General features: G+C 37.5%; 1 protein-coding gene across 1 annotated transcript in view; it reads right to left on the reverse strand.

Annotated features, from left to right (window-relative positions):
- Positions 1-2,847: 2,847 nt before the first annotated feature.
- Positions 2,848-21,658, reverse strand: part of ATXN10 (ataxin 10) — an 88,439-nt gene continuing 69,628 nt past the window's right edge. The window contains exons 10-11 of the mRNA XM_026050374.1: positions 19,435-19,498; positions 2,848-3,456 (exon numbers count right to left, since the gene is read on the reverse strand). Coding sequence (XP_025906159.1) covers positions 3,272-3,456; positions 19,435-19,498 — 249 coding nt within the window. The 3' untranslated portion in view covers positions 2,848-3,271. The remainder of the gene's footprint in view (positions 3,457-19,434; positions 19,499-21,658) is intronic.

Here is a 21,658-nt window from a genome sequence, read left to right on the forward strand (position 1 = left end):
TTTTGAAGTCCCCACCCGCCCCCAATTYACTATGAAGAAGTCAACTTCGAGTACTGTAAGGAGACAAAATTCTAAGCCTGCATGAAACTATGATCTATATAAAGTATGGTATAAAAAAGAGTTTAAAATAGTTTTAGGTGGAGCAGGCACAACATTTTTATTGCTTTTTTTCAGGGGAAAAAATGGKGGGAGTTGTGGGGAAGTCTCCTTACTCATTCATACAACCCCCAAATTATGAAATCAAACTCTAAATAAAAGTTGATTCTGGCATTGGCTGCCTGTGATATTTTTGTTGATTGCACTTTAAAGGTATGTATTTTAAAAGCTCTTTAATTAAAACATKTTAGAAGTAGGAAATATTTAAAACATTTAAAAAGTTTAGACTTATTTCTCATGATGTGCTACAAAGCTTTTGGAAAAGCTATCAATTTGATGACAATACAACTTTCTATCTGCTTTTAATACAAAAAAAGGACCTTAAAAAAATAATCTGATCGCTATTGTTCACAAGCACTTGAAAGCAATAAGATGGTCACAAGACTTGATCTGACTGTTCTGCCTCTTTACAAACTCAATAAAGCCTGCTTTTTATGACTGATTGCTGTGCTGTATTAATYCCCTGGCATATAACACAAGCCTATTGGAGACTGGGACTCCACTGGGGAAGGACAGGGAAGCTGTTGTGTTCCGAGAATTAATCCATCGAGGAAAATCAAAAGCCAGCCCCTCACAAAACAGTAATCAGCATGTTCTGCACTGTGAAAGCCCTACATTTCCCATTTAGAAAACATAACTATTTACCTGTTATGTACTGAAACACACAAAACTCTTATTTATCTGTGTTTGTTTTTATTTCGCTAATTATTTATGGATTTGTCTGTTTTTTATTGGGGGGTACACAGCCATCAAGTTAAAAAAAAAGCTGTCTATTCTAAACTGGTTAAAAGGAAAAAGGGACTCCCACTGCTTTTTCCACAACCAAAGTTCTTTCTGGATTTGCTTTGTGAACAGGATTTTAACTCTTTATTAACCTACATGATTTTTTTTTGCATTTTTTTCAAACAGAAATTTGGTCGAATCATCCAACATGAATTTCCTAAATAATACTGCTAAAATAAAATGTTTTAAGTTTTAGAGTTACTTGATAGTAAACACCTTCTCTATATTTGCAGGTTCTATTTCTATGCTTTGATCATCCTTTGCTAAATAAAAGCCAACTTTTTTTTTTAGGTTGAATGATGTAGCCCTCCGAATAGAAATAAAGAGGAATTTTTTTTTTTTTTTTTTTGGAGGGGGGGCTCTAATTCTTTTTCTTGTCGCTTAGAAGCTAGAAGTATGAAATTTCAGTTCAGTGTTGTAAAGGTAATGATTAAGAACCAAAGAAAGTCATCTTTAAATCTTACATGACACAGTGATTCAACTCTGAAATGAATTCTGGCCTATGTATAAGAATTAAAACTTATGAAAACCATTGAGAAACCACAGTCAGAAAGAGTACATGCTCAAGGAGAACCAAAAATACATAAAATACTTTTTCAGCTACCTGAAAGTGCTTACCTGTATAATGAATAACTTCATAAACTGGCATCACACAATTTTTAATATCTCCTAAAATGTTCCTGTCAAATTATTAAAAAAGAATACCTTCATACTTATTTGTCTTTAAAACAAGTAACACTTTTCTCCTCTATCTCTTTTAAAATGACAAGAAAAATCACAAAGAGCAACCAAAGGAATAGTTTGCTTTTGTCCATACTGTCATAATCCCTTTATACCTACAGTTATTTAATGAAAGATTAGGGATTTACCAGTTTTCTATCACTGCCTTTAAAAACCCAAGGGTGAATAAAATCCCAGTGCATCAACTCAATAATCCCGTCTGGTTATCATGGTAAACACAAGATCCAGAATCTTAATTGCCTGGCTATTCTCTCAAATAGTTTTATGCATTCCTATATATTAGTCATTTTTTTCCCATTGTTAAGTGAAGAAAGAAGTTTCAGAAGCACAAGCTTTGACACCTGGTTGAGCTGGTGTTACAGGTAGTTTTAGGACATAAACCTGCACTTCCAAATAAAATGGATTTAAACGACACCACCACCAACAGCTTTACCATGACTCTTCTGTCTGACAAAAGAGATGAGTGAAAAAGGATGTAAAAGAGCTAACAATATTGTCATCAAAGTGCAATTTTAGCTCCATTTTGGGCATGGAGGATTACATTTCCCAGTCAGTGCAGCAACTGCATGGCACGCAGAGAGTTAACCGTGAGCTCTTTCCCCCCCTTCTCCCACCGTCTCATTCATGCCACATTCCACAGTGGCAGGGTCCAGCAACAATATAGGAGGGTCCCCAAAATGAAGAGGCCGGGCTTTCCATTCTTCTGCCTCTCTTGAATTAATTAACTGGAAATGAGTTTTGTCAATGTTTTGGAAAGGCAGAGGGGTGAAAAGAAACTGCTAGAATTAATCACAGTGAGAAACTACCTCTTCAGGAGTCTGCCAGAGTTCAGAAAACCCATGAGAAGTGCAAAATGAAAGGAAAGTGGGCTGACTTACCATCCAAAGGAACAAATAAAATTCAAACAAACACCCAAGTCTCCAAAACAGAGACATGCCCCAGTGCAAAAGAATGTAGCATCTGTTGCCACAACAGCTTCAGCTTTGTTTTTAATATACTTGTCATGAGGACTGAAAGGTAACAAGGTAGAAAACACAATTTACTAATAATTTAAATACACAAAGGCCATGTTGCGTGTTTAATTCAGTAAATATTTATGTACATCTGATGTTTTGCTGTTCTTTATACAAGTATAAATACTGAAGTACACTGATCAAAAACTAATGGCTTTCATTTGTTTACCCCTGACACACCATAAATCTTTTAAGGCACGCTGCAAAGCAGTTTTATCCCTTTGTAGGGTTTTTAATGATAATTCYTTCAATGGAAATTGCTAACAACTCAGTACTATGCTAGATGCATGATATTTTCTTACTAAACAAGAAAGCAATAAAGTTTCACCCATGTGAAAAGTTTGGGTTTTTTTCTTTCCTAAGCAGATAATTTTCCAGGTAGTCAGAAAATTTATAGGTGCCCATTTKTTTGTAACAGTGAGGGACAACTATTATTTGACAGTTTTTCAGAGAAAAAAAGAACACAGTATTTCCATCCAAGTAGAACGCAAATTGAAGAAAACTCSATTGCCTTACAAAGGAAAACATGTTGAGGGAGAAGTTCTCTTTCAGTGATTCAACTGTTCCTATTTGGTTCCTCAAGGTTTTTTTCTACCAGATCTCAGGATTAACTTGTCCTCTTGTTTCTCTACCTGCAGACCCATACTCTCGAGGACAGAGTTGTCTGCCAGCCCTCGCTCCTCCAGCTGTGCAATGAGCTCCTGGTTTCTCTGGTTTTGCTCAGTGAGATTGCGGATAGCAAACACAGCCCACTGGTTCACGACTGTTGGACAAAGTTAAGGAACTGGAACTGGAAGATGTTACAACTTAATTTAACAAGCATCCTTTTTAACCACTCCCACCCACTCCCCCCACTCCAACCCCCCAAAACCTCAAACCCAGAAAAACAGTCAAAATCAAGGGTTTAGAAAAGAAAGACGTTTACAGGTTATGACTCCAAGCCTGCAAATACTTGCATGCAAGGTAATTTAAATTTAATTGAGGCATGTCCATTAACTTCAGGCAAGCTTACTAAATTTACCTGAAATAAAAAAAATAAAAAAAAAAACAAGTGAACTGCTGGAATTAAAAGAATATATTGTATTAAATCAAAATTACAACTAACTGAAATGTTCCAACGATGTTCCTAGTAACGCTTTGTTAAAAAAAAAAAAGGGGGAAAAAAGTCCATCACAACATGTGCAATCTTTATATTTCAACACTGCACATTCAAGAACAGGCAAACGACATAAGCTGTAAGTCAGGTACAAGCAAAGATGATGACCAATTATTTTAGTTGTGAAAGCTGAAGAAACAAGCAGCAGTAGAGAAATATATCTTAACTCCATGAAGAGCATAGATAATGTGGGAAACGCTTAAAAATACCTAGCTTTTAATGCTATCTAAATTCAGTTCCTAGTAGCTGGGAGATTTCACTAACTCATCAACAGAACCGACGCTAACATCTCCAGCAAGMAGCTCCTGCTCATGTTCAAATGGGCACAAGCTGCAACTTATTCACCTTCTAAGGTGGTCCCTTGAGGCCAGGATTGAGGCACATGTCAGGGCCGCAGACAAAGGATTCAAATTCCCGGGATTATCAGGCAGGCATCTTCCAAGTGAACTACAGTGCTTGTTTTCYGAAGTGTCAGAGATGCTAGCCTCAACTCCGCAGCTGAAAAGCTGTGCTACGATAGAATCTTTCCCAAGTTACCCGTACGGGAGGCGAGCCATTCTGAATCATACAAAAGTGGTTTGCCTGCGGGGCACCAATTATTTACTGCATGTAGCTTCACATCCAGGAGAAGAATATGCATAATTTACTCATCCCCTTGACGTCTTTTGGGTTGGACAGTGTCTAAGTGTAGAGATAAGACACTGTTCTTAAGGGCATTTGCTGGGGGGGCGTGGAGGGGAAAATTCAACTGGGGAAGGGGGGARCTTTAGCCAAAAGAATACACCAAATGGACTTTGAATGCTCTTACAAAATCTATCCTGACCACATTTGGAAAATGCAGAACTACTGCAGCAGGCACTGCACATAGGCATTCCTACAGTGATCTTTACTATTTTCACATACTATTTTCTTTGCGTGTCTTGCAACGACYGAACCCATTTCCCACTCTTTTGAGCACCAGCGCACTCTCTCCTGATGCCCCACCAGCCAAGAGCAGCAATTCCCATTTTAAAAGACGGGAAACGACAAAGAGAGAACAAAAAAGGAGGAAAATAACAGTTTATGAGCAACCAAGCACTACTGAGATGCCAAAGAGGACAGAGGGATTGAAACAGAAAGCACACAAGGCATCAACGCAGAGGACAAGGTTCAAATGAAGAGTAGCTGGCCAAACATCACAGGAACGGTGCACGCCAGGGCAGAGTCCTGCACTGACATGCACCAGGGAAACAGCCCTCTGACTTTTAGTAGCAGTTCATACTGATTTTTAGATTCAAGCRGCCAGAACCAGAAACTAAAAATTTGCAGTATTAAAGCAGTATCAACTGCAGAGCTCTCCTTCGCTGACACAGTTATCATTACGTGATCAAAAAGATGCTACAGACCTCCTTCATTTTTAACTTTCTGACAAAAGGCTGAATTCAGGTGGGGTACTGAGAGAAATTAAGAAATACAAATAAAAAATGTACCACATCAAAGCCTAAATAGGGGAAAATGATAAAAAATGCCAATTAATGCTCTCTGGCCAGTACATTACTACTATAGTTAAATGACTAGACAAGTGTCAAAATACTTATGTAAGAAGAATATTTCCACTGGGAACAACATCTTTGAGCATACCAAAAAAACAGTAAAATAAAAACACAGAAATCAAACTACATATAATTTCACTTGTCAGCTCCAATGGTGAGAAAAAACACGGGAATGGTCAAGTGTGCAAGTGAATGGATGTGGATGAGCAAGGCCTATCGCGTTSATCTTTTTTCCTAGGCCTCTTTTAGGACAGTTTGCAAATGACAGAAAGTACCACGAAGTTCCCCCAGGGAATTGTGAGAAATACAGTATTACCTTCCTTGGCTCTGAAGCAGCAGGCTTCTCTAAGTTCCTAAAATACATCTATGAATTCCACTTGCCTGCAAGACTACCCACTAAAAAGAGATGCAATTTTCAACACGTAATCGTTCTCACTTGCATGAAGTGCCACGCACAGGGGGGAAAAAAAAAACAGTAATTTTTTTTTTGCATTAGGGCTTGGGAATAGTTTCGTTACCACCATCTTTCTGCCTTTTGGCACAAAACACTTTTAAAACCCAGAGCAAAGGATGCTTTCCTATTATCATACCCMTTCATGCTTATATAATATCTAAGACATCTCCATTATCTTATGAACTCTATCATCATTACGGCATTTATCATTATTGACTACTGTAGCTGAAGCTGGAAAATGGTTTCAATAACGTTTCCATTCACTCCAAACTTCTTTTCTGCATGTAGGTTTTTCATTGTAAATTCAGTCATGAATATGTATGACTCTCCTTGTTCGCATGCTGTGTGAGGCTAAGACCTTTGGATGGCTGTGGGCAGACCTAGACAGACTTAAGTGTCAGCAGAGATTAAAGCTAGTCCCCAGCTAATATTCACATTACCCTCTTGCTCCTCTCCAAAGATAGAGGCACAGAGAGAAAATTAAACATATTCTAGAGTCTCTAATCCTACCAACACTTTAAGCACTTTATTGTATACTCAGCTTTAGAAAGACAGCTTCTAAAGTTTCCATAGTTACTACAAATAAGAGCATGAGCCCATTTGTTGTGAAGCTACATAAAGGAGAAGAAATGCAGCAAGCAGGGCGGATTTGATTGGGTAAACTTGTCTGCATGTTTTCCAAGATGACATTCTGCAGGGTCTAATTAATATTACACACAAGGAAGTGAAAATTAGAAGATCTCTTTCACGGTGGGGAGGGCATAAAAAAGAAAATAMGCTGAAATTTTAATTTCATTTTGCAGGAGCTTCAATAACAGGCTACATGTGTTTAAGTAATGAAAGCAAACATTTGTACATGTTTATAGTATATCTTTTCCAAAATCCTTCTGTACATGGAACACTACTGTTATACATACAGTGAAAACTGAAACAATTTGTTCTATATTCCATGCTTCTGTAACAAATCTTCATACAGTAGTTTACAACACAACAGCCAACCTCCCCTGGACCAAAATTTCAATCGGCAGGGAGATGGAAGCGAGGCAGAAAGGAGAGAGAAGATTAGCTGGCAATCTGCCTTAAAGGATGAAATATTTTACTCTCTGCAATCAACATAACAAACTATTAAGCTCTAGGTCCCTTGAGTCCTGAGGAAGTTTATCCACTAATTGCAAAGGGAACATTTCACATTTCTGTTGCTTTATTTCTCACGAATCCTGCCAGAACATGTTGTTAGAATCAAGGCTCGCAACAGCATTTTGTGCGACTGATTTAGGAGTTGAAGGACCGACTGAAAAGTTTAGTATGGGATAAAATAACAAGCACATACTGTCAGGAGTCACTAAACAATATCCCACCGTGGTGCCCGACTGGAGAGTAGGACCTATAAACCATTTCCCAAGGAAAGTATCCTACCCTTTTCTTCTCATATGAGGAGGCCCAATTTAGGTCAAATTCTATTAGAAAGTCCATTATGGGCATCAGAACCTTTATGAATTGTTCTACAAAAGTCTTTGAAATCCATGGATGAAAAATAGTAGGCATAATAGTTATGGTCACCACTGAGATTTGACTCCGACCAGGCAGACAGACAGCAATGCATAAGTAACGTTGAAAGTATGTTGGCTTGAAGAAAGCAAGTAGTAAAAAGTTATATATTAACATTAACTGCTGTAGGATACCAAAGATGAGTGCCAAGAAGGCTGAAATACGTYGGTATGTAGTTTTTCTTAGATCCTTTCCGCATTCATTAATTCCAAAAGATATCTAAGCAGAATACCCTTAGTGGAGATTTTTTTTTTTATTCTATACCTTCACACCATTTTATTTTTTCAGTTGGACAGTTTCCTTCACTGCAGGTTTTTTCTTTTTTTTTTTTTTTTTAATTAAATGATTACTTACAAAACTCTCTTCCTTCGGTGCCTTTTCACCTAATGAATAAGAGTGGGTATCACTTGTCTAAATCCATTACCTCATTCAAAGCAGATTTTTGATTATTTTAATATTAATTTAAACCAATTATAGGAAGAGGYACAAACATCGTATCAAGAAAGACAATGAAAACACTTTGGAATTCTAACCAAATGCTCTCTTTATGTAACAAGTAGAGCAGTTCAACTTCTGTAAGAGCTTGTCTGGAATACGTCTATAGGGCTAGGAATCAAAGATAATTAAAATACAGTTCTTGCAAATTATATTTCTTTCCAGTCTTCAACACTTARTCCAACTCTCAATGTTCTACAGACRAGAACGAAACACTAAAGCATCACACTGAAAGAATCACTTCCACTTACAGACCTGACTGGACCGCACTGAAAAGAAATAAAACACTTTCCCCCTCAAGGCTTTCAGCCCTTTTAAGTACTTGGGTATCACAGCAACTTGCAGATAATTCTTCCCACCATTAAAGAGGGCTCCAGACAGCTCCTGGCACCCTCAGTCACAGTGGGGATCAATGGGCCGTGATTGCCCACACGTAGGAGACATTCAGCACTTGGGTCCCTCGCTGCCAGCCAAATTGCTTACAAAGAGAGCTGCAAGTTACCCAKTTCTTCCGACTGGAGATTAGCAGCTTTACAAAGTCCTAGGAGCTGGGTAAGATTAGAGCAATTCCTTCCAAGTGTGCCTTTAACTTTGTGCCTAATTTTCATGGCTGTTTAAGATGTAAGCACAGAGAATGCAAAGAACTAAGACTATCCTCTTAATTTTTATTTACTTATTTTAAAGAAGTTAATTTGTATTTCTAGGATAAATTATTAGGATGTTTATTCCTGATACTGAATTGTCATTAAATCAGAAAACTTGACAGATTTACCCTATTCAAAATTTAAAAATATTATGTCTAGAATTCAAAATAAAAAGGCCTAAAATATTTAGATTGCTTGTATTTTTATTTAGCATGTTGCCCAGCAAATAATGTCATGAATGACTGCAGTCTCCCCGTCCTGGGTGTAAAAGCTAGAAACAGCCAGTTCCCCATCTATTAGTTGGGAATGGGAAGCTCCTTCTTGCACTGCTTGACCCAACTGCTGCAGAGCCTGCTTAGCACAATAACCCTCACCTAGAGGCCTCCACGGTGGAGATGCTGAGTGCTGAGGCTGGCATCTACTCCTGATCCTCTATGGGTGGCATTTGGCTGTGGAACAGAAAGGAAAGGTTCACTCCTTCCACAGGGAACTCTCACCTGCTCCAAGGGATAGCAGGATGGTCGGACCATCCACCTCCCGAGAAGCTTCAAGCTCCACCACTACGTGGCAGCAAAGCTGCACTAGAGATAAACGCAGGACTGCAGCCGGGAACACTGGGGTGGGCTGCTCATGCCTGCTGCAAGCATTGCACATAGCATACCACAGCCTACAGGAAAAACAAACAAACAAACAGACAAACAAACGGGAAAAAAAATCCCAAACACAGCAGAGCGCAATTGCACACCATTTTTTTCCCAGTTCCTCCAGACTTCACTAACCTGCCACAGTTACCTCTCTACCAGCTGGACACATTTCCTTCTGCCTACCTGCACCCTTGCTGGATTTGTCACTTTACATCTCCTTGGTTAGCTGTGACAACGGGTCCATTTCTTAAAAATGCTCTCATGGTATTACATGGTCCCCTAAAGTGGGCCCAATACTATATATAATAGGTAAGTATGTTTTATCTCATGTATAATTTTCAGAGAGGTTTTTTTCCACCTAAACATCTGTCACCAACAGATCTTCTTTAAGACCAGAAAGGAGAATTGCGCCTCTTCTGTCCAACACTTCTGCACATCACCCAGACCACTTGGTGACTCCTGAAAYGAGTCTGTAAGTTCTGATTCATGCATAGGATATTTCTCTGCCTTTCTCKGGAAGGCATCTAATCTGGACGGGAAGACTTCACTGTGTCCTGGGCAAATTGTTCCAGTTTGTTACAGCCTGTGACTTACRCCTCCAGTTTAAATTCCTTTAGCATTTGTTTCCAAACACTTATTGTAGATACATTAAAAAAAGAAAAAAAAGAAATTGCACATACTATGATCAAGTCTCTTAATAYGCATCTTTTGCATGAACAGAACAGCGACACTGAGGTAGATATACCAAGAAGCCTAATTCTTTTACCTCTTCCCTCCATCTGGACTTTTAAGCATACTTTTGGAAGCACAGACACAAGAATTTCATACCACRGTCCACCAAAATCTGCTATTAGTGTTGAGTGCAGATGCAGTCGCCAGCTCCTTTTGGCTCTTCCCCAGCAGTTCAGAAATTAACCACCTAAATCTCACATGATGCAGTTGCCCTTTCATTCCTACCTATGCTCCTGTACGTAGAGCCAGGGCTCTTCGTTCAAAAGAACAGTTTCAATATTGCTCAGTTCTGACACACTCAAATCAAAAGATGTGTTTTAGTTCTAAGGCCTTTAACTACTTCAGTGATCTCCAGCTACACGATACCCACTGCTCAATTAAAGTGCTATTTATTACTCCAACAATTTCGGTTACTGAGGCATTTTTACCTAGAGCAATTTGGGGATTTCTTTTTCCCAGTTCACTAGTTTTTCTGGGTGAACAGATCGCACACGGCATCGCTGAAAATAATTATATATCCAGGCTGCTATTAGATCTTAATGTCTGCCAGCTAGACAACGTTTTATCCATAGTCTATGTGCCTGTGTGCCTCCTTTCCTGCTCTGTGGATTCAAAAGCAGTCAATGTCAACATACCTTTGCAAACTGAAAAATTAAATACAGTATTTCTGCCCCATCCAGGACTCCAGAGCTGCTCAGGCCATACTACTGCCTTAGYTTTGTCAGGCTATTTTTATATTCATAGCTGTTATTTCAAAGCTTACAAAACTTAAAAAAAAATAAGCCATAACCTCTAGTTTACTTTTTTTTTCCTATACTCAAACTTGTAATACTAGCTTAAAACTATGGATATGACACAGTCAATTTTGCAGCTTAGGCTGCCAATTTTTTTTTAAATTATGACTTACATTTTTAATAGAAACCCATAATTTATGAGTAACTATGAATCCATTGGTTTCAAAAGAAAAAGAATCACACTTTAGATCAATCTCAAGCTAATTCTCTACAGTTACTTATTCTGTTCTTACAAGCCCTTCTGTTACACTAATCCCATTTTAGTAAATTTTTAACATCTAAAACTCACATTAGTCATGTAGCAGGTAACAAAGATTCAACAGGTTAAGCTAAAATAAATAAGTCCATTCCTATTGCCTATGTTATTAAAAATGTCTCAGCTTATCTTACGATAAAAAAAATTATTTCTATTATGTTTAACCACTTATATCAAATAATATTAAAACCTTCTGTCAGCAGCAAACAGTGAAGTAAAGCAGTAAAAGGTGGTAGGATGGTAACTATGTAATCAGTAAACAAACTGATTAAATATCAGGCAGAAAACCATTTTACATTTCCCTGTACACATTTAAAAAACTACATTTACATAAAAATAAGACTATAATTTAGGTGCATTTATAGTCATACTTAGAGAAATAAACAGCTTTTCTACATCCCCTCTGAAAATGGCAATTTCAAAGCCAAACATATTTTTCAAAAATTTGGCATCTGACAGATCAACTTAGCTGATACCTGAAATGTGGTCAAATTAATTATCATTTAACAGAGGTCTAAGGTAGATGACAAAACAAGCTCACTCACATTTTGAATGGAAGCTCCTTATATTTATATCTTCAGAAATTTTTTTCTACATACACCATATACTCTTAATTCAGCAAAGCATCTGAATGCCAGCTAATCTTTCATCATTGCGCTCAAATATTTTATTGATTCGGGGCATATAGCATGATTTCTGCTTCCGCTGCTTTTAGTATTTTCAATKATCATTTTTTGACAAAAAAATGGAAAGAATAAAGGTACATGAAACTCYAGTTTTAGTCTCATAGACACCAGAAAACATCCCTCAGAGCATGTCCAACAATAACAACAGTTAAACAAATAGGTGTTTTAAAACAGGCATCCAAAAATATAACCAATTACATTTTTTTCCCCGTGTTTTGCAAAATAACCATTAGTTCCAATTGTATCTGCCAGAATTTCAGGGAATGTTTGCATCTCCCGAGGAAAGCTCAGATCATTAACAGACAAGAACAAATTAATACGGTCAGTGGAACAGACTGCAGATAATACTCTCAGTGAAGTAGGAAGGGTAGGTCAGGTTTTGGAAAACATGTTGGAAGTACAGCAAGATCTAGACAAATAACTGTGGATAGAGAGAGAAAAATGATCTAATGATCAGGAAGGAGTGAGATGGGACAACGTCCTAGGAGTAACCAGAAATGGGATAACAGCAACATTTCTGAATAGAGACACAATGCAGAGCATTGGTCCTATTCTTAAGAAACAAGCAAGAAATCATGTCAAGAAAAAAGACTGAAATATGATAAGGTGGCTGCAGAAGGCATTCCTTTCTCAGCAATATTTCCGAACCACTCCTAGCTTTATTAAAAAAAGAAAAAAAGAAAAATACACACAACCAGAAATCTTAACGTCTCAAATTTCTAGTGCTTTGCCTCAGCCCAGAGGGGAATTTTTTTAAAAGAAGGTCTACTTGCTTGACTGAAAAATCAAGCAAGCTGCTTGAGTAATAAAAGCAATGATATATTTTCTCTGATTCTTCTTTTTGGTGTGCCTGGTAACTGAAGATCCACTCTCTTTCAAACCTTCAAGCCTGTCATGGATGTAAATCCACCAATAGGATTAGGGCAGAAGACAAACATAACAATATTTGGTTTAGAAACAGAGTTATTAACTTCAAATCCTTACTTTTATACAAACAAGTCAGTGCTTCTCAAGGGTCAAAAATATAAGGCAACATGAGAAGAACCCTTCTTGTATTTTATATATCTTTGTTTACATTCTCCAGCCCTGTCCATGGAGGACCATGTGTATCACATACCTTCACTAAGGACAACAGTYGTTATTTATAGGAACTGAGCAGGAGTGATGTAAGACTTCCAATCTACATCTCTCTCAATCTCTTTTATTATTTTATACATTCTCTAAAGAATAATTTTCTGTTTGTCCAGTAAGCTTCCAAATTAAGTACTTTTCCCATCCTGCAGGTGCACTGAATACAGTGCATCCTGAAATTAAGGAATCAGCAGCCTGAAATTTGCCATTAGGAATTACAGCTTGGTTAACTATCTAAACACAATATTGATCTGTGTTCAAGTGTGGCCTAAAAGTCTCTAAAAATAATTCCATGGATTTAGACATTTCCACCAGAGTGTATGCTTGCCAAAGACTCTACTGTGTTTGGGGATTATGAGCTAATTAAAATTTCATAGGGAAGCATCAATTTGATTTAGTGGAAAATAAACTGAAGTACACAGATGATTAACTCATACTACATATGAACTGCAGATGGAAATTAAATGCCAGAACTCTAACTCCCAATTTATTCCCCAATCAAACACACACACACAAAAAAAGAGGGTGAGAGAGAAAAAATGAGAACTTTCATTTAATTTCCAAAGAATCTCTTTCAGAGCTGCAAACTGCACTTCTCCTGTGCTCTTAGTCTTTTTTTTTCATAAGAACCATAAACATGGAGATTTTAAGGTAACACCATAGGATATGGATATAGCTAGTAAATGGAGAAGGATCATTTGAAAACCTTAAATTTTTGTTCTCACTCTCAAGTAGATAACTCCCCAGAGCCAAAGACACATCTGTTAAGTGCAGCCTTAGAGTAAGAATTTATTTCTACCGAATACCAGGCTTAACACTGATGTGGTAGTTTTCTTGGTTCTTCTGTCACTTCATAGGTGAATCCTGCTCCAAAGAGTTTCAACATGCAGAGGGAAAAAAAAAGGCATGGAAACTGTTGAAATTGTATGACCCCAGCTCTTCAGATCCAAGGCCAGAGTCCAGGGTGGTTTAGACTGGGCTTAAGCCACACGAATACCTCCTATTCCCTTTGGCAGGGACCATGTACCTAGACCCTCACTCTTCAGAACTTTACAGTAATGCTACTCTGGGTACCTTATTCAGCATCCTATAGAAAAATCCAGTTCAGGCTTGAAAGTCCACTTGAGCCTACTAATATTTCTGTGAGATTAAGACTAGCTACTTGCAATACCTTCTTCCTGAGTGGAAAGACTTCCTCATGTACAGTGCCAAGAACAGGCAGGCAGAGGCAGAAGACCTCCCCAAGCGAAAACCAAGACATGTTTGGGAATAACTTTGTTTTCTTTTCACCCTCAGAAGTAACAAGAGAGTTTGAAACTTCTTGTGAATCATTYAGAAAATGAGCCCACTGCTCCAGCTACAGGAACCCTTATCAAACAACCCTGAGCGATTCCCTTGTGAGCCACACAGAGAGCCACAGTGAGATAGGGTTTGGCCTGCTGAAGAAGGTGAAAGAAAGAAGACCCTCTCAGGAACTTCTGAGGATGCTCAGGGGAGACCTTCTCACTCTCTACAGCTACCTGAAAGGAGGTTGTAGCGAGGCAGGGGTCGATCTCTTCTCCAAAATAACTACTGAGAGGACAAGAGGAAAGGGCCTCAAGTTGCACCAGGGCATGTTCAGGTCAGATATTAGGAAAAACTTCTACATGGAAAGAGTGGTGAAGCATTGGAACAGGCTGCCCAGGGAAGTGGTTGAGTCACAGATCCTGCTAGGGTTCAAGAAACGTGCAGATGAGGCACTTAGAGACAYGGTTTAGCCCTGATGGTGGTGCTGGGTTTATGGACGGACTCCCTGGTCTTGAAGGTCTTTTCCAAACATAATGATTCTATGATTCTATTTAGCTGAGGTAGACTTCGGACTTGCTCACAGAGCAAGGCAGAACTCCATGGGATGAGGAAAAGGACAATGTCTTCTAAGTGAGCAGATCTTGACTGGGTATGGAGAACTCACTAYCGTTTTCACCACTCCGCTGACCATATCCATTGAAACGACATTACATACAAGATATGCGAGACATAACATACAAGAGAGCAGCACATGTACATGAGATACACCAGCTCAGTAGCTCACTCTAAAAGGCCATATCACACTCCTGCTTTTTCTCTCCACTGGCTTCTATTCAGCCGTGAGGCTTTTTCACAGTATGTGGCCTCTTTTAGGTTGCATTCTGTAACTTAGGAATAAAATGCCTGTCAGTTCCCCCCAAAGTCTTTTCTGGCATCTCACAAAAACAAACTGCCATTGTCGTAGGCCATAGCAGCTTGATTCCTCCTAGCTTTAGCCAGGAGTTTCATGAACCACAATTACACTTGCAGCTGCCATGAGTCAAAAGTGTTTTCAATCTACCTCTTAGATGACTTCCGGACTGAATAAAATAGAAGAAGACTAAGGATGGAGTATCTGTAAAATTAACTTATATTTTCTATGTATATATATTCTATCCATTATTCTAACTAAAGATCTATGTGTGCAGATCCAGAACAAGTTTTTCTTTTGCTAATGCTAATTCTTACTCCTAAAAAGTAGCCAGCTCTGCAGTTATTGCTGTTTTTAATACATATTTATACACACAAACTGATATGTAAGTATATCAAAACATGAATAATCACACAGCTGGCTACTTTTTAAAGAATATGTGTGTACATGTACATACTACACAGCAGTCTTTTTTCTTCTAGTAGCACTCCACTTTTGGCTAACAGATACACGCCAAATTAGAGTATAAATAATAGAGACACTTATATAAAAGTCAATTTGAGTTGAGTTAAATTCAGAAAATCACAGAAATAATTTCTCAATAAGCACAGCAGGAGAATCTCTTAAGTCTGTCCAAATGAATGCAGAACAGAAAGTCTGCATACTGAAAAACAAGACTATCCTATCTTCAAAACAGTATTTCTTATTTTGGAAGCAAAGTTGAATAATAGAATTTACATTAAAATCAGATCTGAAATAAACTGTATATCTGTATAAGAAATTATAGAAATTACAGATCTGAAAAAAGTTACAAATTTTATTATTAACTAACAGTCGTTACATTAAAAAAAAAGTTCCTAGAGGAAACAGAGGAAAGAGCCTTTTGAAACATCTTTTTCTTTTTTTCTTCTTTTGGAGTCCCATACAAAGTTATGATTGGGATGCAGTGAATCCAAGATGGTACATTTTCAGAGTATTGAAAAAATTAAAGTCACATTCAACCCTTCTTTGAAGTTTAGGTCTTCAGACCACAAGACCTATAATGAACCATATCTCCCTGGTCCCTCTCCATTTACCTTTTCCCCTGTGCTAAAAGCCTGATAGATACCAGGTTTTCAACTGTTACCTATCAGCATTACTGCATTAAACTTACTTGAAACCATAAAGCCTTTTATTAGTTGAAAATTTAATACAGAGATTCAAAGAATCTTTGCAAGAGGTATAGAAAGTTTGTATTTAATTACCACAACCAACTTTATGACTGCTATTAATGATTTTTTGGTTTATTTTGTTTGTTTATTTGTTTTAACCTATGAACAYTCCTGATGGAAAAACTACTATCAGTTCACACCAATTTTAAAGATTCGAGTCTGTCTGAGATGCAATTAGACAATGCAATAACAGTTCTCCCAAAATGGACTCAAACTCAAGATGTTAGCGTACTGCAAACAATCTCAGTTGAACTTCAGCTGGAGAGCTTAGAAGAGATGAATCTCCTGCTATCTACTACATTACAAAACTGTTCAACGTCGCAAAGGATGCAATTCTAAGGTAATGACAAGTTTACAAAGAGCAGYTTATTTAGGAAATTTAAGAGAAGATCTGTCTTCTCTTTCAACGTTTCTCCATATGCTACCCATAAAATGATTTATCAAAAGACCTCTCCTCTACAAAATGGAACAGAGAGCTCTTAATACCTAACATGGCAGCCCATCTTCTAAAGAACTGCATATTTGAGGAAAAAATAACTCCCCCCTCACCCTGTCACCAAAAAAAGTTTTATTGCTTACCACAACAACTACATTTTCTGTTGGAAAAGGTTGCATGTGGAATCTGGAGGCAGAAATCAGCTACTGACATTTCAAAAATAGTTATATGAACTCTATTTTAAGTAGAAACCATAATGAAATCCTAAAGAGCTCTTACGGATGTCTTCAAAATAGATAAACCCCAAATGAAAATGTGTATCTACAGAGCGTCTAACAAGAAACCTAGGAAGTTCTCAAATAAAAGGAGTATGGTGGAAACTCTTCCTCCAAGAAGAAATCTGAGAAGCACAACCATAAACTGCTAAAAGAGGCATTAGAAATCAGAATGAAGAGAAAAATGTGTGGACATTCCTTCTTGAAGGAAGCCTTGGTGAAGGGTTACATTGAACTTTCTCTCTACATCATTCTATATCATCTTGTCAAGCTGCATGACCCTATTTGAATGTCAGGAACTCTTTCTCAGCATCTATCTCAAGAGCTGCCTACGTACTTCCTCCTTCCTATTAATGAATCCTTCTTGAAAAGGGAAAACATACCAAATATATTCATTATGAATCACAACATTGCAACGTGGACAACGTTAGCATGTTTTAAGTCTAAGTGTGTAGCCTTTCTAGTCTAGTTTTGCTTCGTTCTACGTGCACCACAAAAACAGCCTTGTTCCACACAAACTGGGCAAGCCTAAGGAGGAAAGAAATGATCAAATATCTTCAGAGAAATCCCATGCAATGGAGCTGGGCACTCGCATGCTACCGAGAAGTTAAGTTGTGGTGCCTGGAAGCAGCAGGAAGCACGACAAAGCGGATAAAAACAGAGACTAATACAGAATGTCAACCCTTTGAGCTTCCCAGGGCGAGACATGCTGAAAATGCAGCAGAGGAGGAAAGTTAGAGGCAGGAGGGAAACAGGGGAGTATTCATTTCATGCAGCACAATAGTGCTAGGAATAGCTCTAGGCCAAAATGATAAACCCAGTAGCCAGAAAGCGTGCTCCAAGAGCTGACACAGCACAGTTTGTCACAGCATGCTAGTCCACACGCTTCCCAAATGCTACTTTTTCAGATAGCTGATACTGTAAGCTATGTATTAGCGATGAAAACTCATATTAAGAAATCTCATTATATTTAGAAAGTCTTTAAAACCAAGTAAGTGATGTGTTATCTTCTGCTAAGAATTCTACAGTTCAGCCATAAAATGTCAGTTTGTATCAGAAAGCGTAAGACGTTTTGCAATAGCCTAAAATATAGTAAAGCCTCCTATGGTATTTTTTTTTCATTTCCTTCAGCATTGCAAATTACCCTTTAGAGACCTCAAAATTAATTCTCTTTTACTAACTGCTAAAATGATTATTCCTTAAGAAGATTTTAAAAGTCGTTGCATTGCTGCACTTTACAGCAAAGGAAGGGTAACTCAGTGCCAAAACTCCGTACTAGGATTTCTCTCTTCTGCTTGGGGAAGCTAAACCTTCCCCGCATGGGCCAGTGCCCCTTATCAGAAAGAGCCCATGGAAGCACCATGTTGCTGCTTGGTGCACTGGCAGAAGACATGTCATTAGGATTCAAACTACAGGTACAGCGAAGAAGAAACCGTACATATTTACATATAACAGAGGAACTTAGAAGACACTTAACGTCCCTTACTCTTCCACTCTGCTTTTTAAGGTCTTGTTACCATTTGTCCCTAAATTAATCCAATTTATGTTACACTTATATGCAGAAGATGTACTACAGCATGCAGATGTGAGAACAGATAACATTTTCACATTTTTTTAACAWGCTTAAATATTCTTACTTTTTAACAACTGGGCTTTTATTTTCCATTTAATTAAAAAAAATGTTTCATGGGCTCTGTATAAACAAGCTGGTATCATTCTGGATGGAAATGGCATTTGATTTCCAGAGGCACTTCCAAGAACCTTAAAAGGAGTTAATAATCAGCTGACAAGAAGTAATAATCCACCCAGGGCAGTTCAGAAAGAGGTAAGACTTTTAAGGCTATTGAACTATTTATCTGCAATTTAAAATTATTTTCTTCTAATCAAAATCATCCTGAAGAAAGCCATTGYTCTTAAACTGCAGAAAAAAAATGAAGCACTATCTATATCATTTATTTTAAAAACTCTTCACTATTTCAACAATCTGCATCAATTTCAACAACCTGCATCAATTTCAACAACCTGATCGATCAACATATCAAAATACATTGCTTAAAAGTATTTTCATTATGGGTTGCCAGCTATCTCTGTGTTTAGGACAAGTTTTTTCAGTCAGATGTAGTAGTATACCGAATTTATCGCCTACTTATTTCAGTCTGCTGTATAGATGCTACTTGAAGTGAAAGCTATACTATCTAATGCAGTGACCAAATATACTCTTAAGTTAGATTTCAATCACAATTAGCTCTCAACCTCTCAAATATCTTCATTGAGATTTGTAAAACAGCAGTTTTTATTATCTTATGAAGCAGAATATACTTACATATCAATTAATTTATTATCCAGCATCTTCACTCACTCCTGACTCACCTCTGACCAAAGCATTTAGAAACAAGCTAGAAATTCCTGAGGACAGTTGGACTTCGGTACTAAGAGAAAGTAATGCTGACACACAAATATTCTTACATATGCTCATAGATATATTCATACCTATATCTGCATGAATCATATTCAATACTCAGTAGATTAGAACTCTTTTGAAAAGGATACAAGGATTGTTGTCATCAATGCTGCAGTTGTCCAGGATCAAGGGAATACCATCTAACTGATAAACCTAAATAAAAAGAGAAGTTTAATTTAATGTAAGTCTCAACAATACTGATGTTTCATGCAAAAAGTATTAAAAAAAACAGGGATGCTCTCTTTGCTAAAATATTAAAGACATGTTAAATCAACTGCAGAGTACAACGGATATTTTGAACAGTAAGAATCATTTTCCTTTTTCTTCTTGTAGTATGCATGAATTAGATACCTTCTATTAACGTTCTGTCAAGCACCTCTCAGGAAGAGTCAGAAAAGCTGAACTTCTTTATAGCAAGTGCCTGTTTTCTTTAAGAACCATAAACAACTATTGAGTGAAAAAAAATGCCTGTAAAAGACTGTAAATTACACACACACACGGAGCTATGAACTGTGTCTTCTGCATCTTCTGCTGCAGGAAGCCCTTCAACAGTTACCTGTATGTCCCTAGGTAGAAATCTTGAACTATACCACATAGCAATCACTGATTTTTACCTTTTATATGGATCTTCAATAGGTTACTGGAAAACCAAAGTCATTTTTAATCTTATATATACACATGAACCCAAATGAACTCGCAATCTAAAACCATACACATGTGTATGAAATAAAAGCATAAAATGCTAAGGACTTGTATCTGTACACACACTCCTAACTCTCCAGAACAAGCTTAAGTTAATAAATATGTAGCATAGTTCTATTAAGAAATGTATATTCTATAAGAAATCAATCTATTATCGTAAGACACACTGTAGGACATTACATCACAGTGCATCAGCTTTATAGAGTGTGGTACACATTTAAATAAAAACCTGCTCTATGTTACCTGTGAATCTTCAGTCTTTGCAGTATCTTAAAACATACAGGCCTTTGATGCCTTTTGATAATGAAAGCAACACTCTTTCCAACACCTGAGAACTTTCAACTCATTATATTCTTAYAGACAAACTATATTTTCCAAAAACTTGAATTCTTTAATCCTTTCAAATTTATTTTCCTGCAACAAGTTGGTAAAGAAAAGTTTAGACAGGACGCCACTTGGGCATGTGGTTCAAAGGTTCAAAGACTGCACAACAAAAACACTTCCAACAAAGATATTCTCCCCAAAGAGCCACTAATATTTGAGTCCTCAGAAGGCAGTATCTAATCAACTGAAGAGCCATCCTACACAAAGGGACATTTATGTCTTCAGATAAGGACAAACTCAACATTATTTTTTCTTCCACCAGAATGCAGTTAATTCTCAGTGTCCAATTGATTCAGGTGGCAGAATGAGAAATGCAATCCTTCCAGACACAGAAATATGCCTATTTCATAGCAGTTTCATTTATTCTACGTATAGATCAACAAAAGGAAATGTTTTCTAGCAATAGTCTAGCAGTGGACTTTGCCTAATGCGAGCTAACCTTGTTACTCTTCACAGGCTGTGAAGASAAGCAGGTTGACAAACAGCAAGACAAATTTCTATCTTAAAAATAAGTAAATAATAATGAAAACATTAGAAATGAGATATTATATTAAACAAAATATTATTCTTCCCCATTGGTGGCACAACCCTGTGTATTAGCTGATCTTTCCTGGCAGAGCGATCTTGACACAATCTGTATTTCAGACATCAAGCTAGTCATAAAAATTGAGTGAGTTCTGTAGTGTTCTGAAGGGAGTTCTTAAAAAGTCACGATACCTGAAAGAGGGACAGCATGAGCAACATCTCTAGCCTAAGGCTCCAAGCTTCTTGACAAACACTGTAATATTAAAAAAAAATCTTCATAAAAATAAGAAATACACTATTATCCACATCCAGGGGCAGAGGGAAGTAATAGGCCTAAAGGACAGAACATTCATATTACATGTTCAGAAAATATCTGCAGTAATAATGGTAGTTAGGCACAGAAACGTGGAGCTAAAAGACTCCTGGAAGAGTCTCCAATACTGGAAGTGCCACAAATGAATGAGGGAAATCTCAACCATAAACACTCTAACCAGTTCTCCTACAGACAAGTGAATGATTTTCAAGGCCCTTTGAGTCTTTGCATGATTTTCCTGAGCAGTGATTCATACTGGCACACCAAGGAAGTGTCACACCAAGGAAAAGCCTTTCAAAGAAATGCACCTTTTGGATCCATTAAAAGACTTTGGTCCCCACTGAGTACGCTTCAAGTCTTATCACTTCTGAACAGACTACATGAGGACA

The sequence above is a fragment of the Nothoprocta perdicaria genome, unplaced genomic scaffold (assembly GCF_003342845.1).
Source record: "Nothoprocta perdicaria isolate Ctin4 unplaced genomic scaffold, notPer1 scaffold_68, whole genome shotgun sequence".
NCBI lineage: Eukaryota > Metazoa > Chordata > Aves > Tinamiformes > Tinamidae > Nothoprocta > Nothoprocta perdicaria.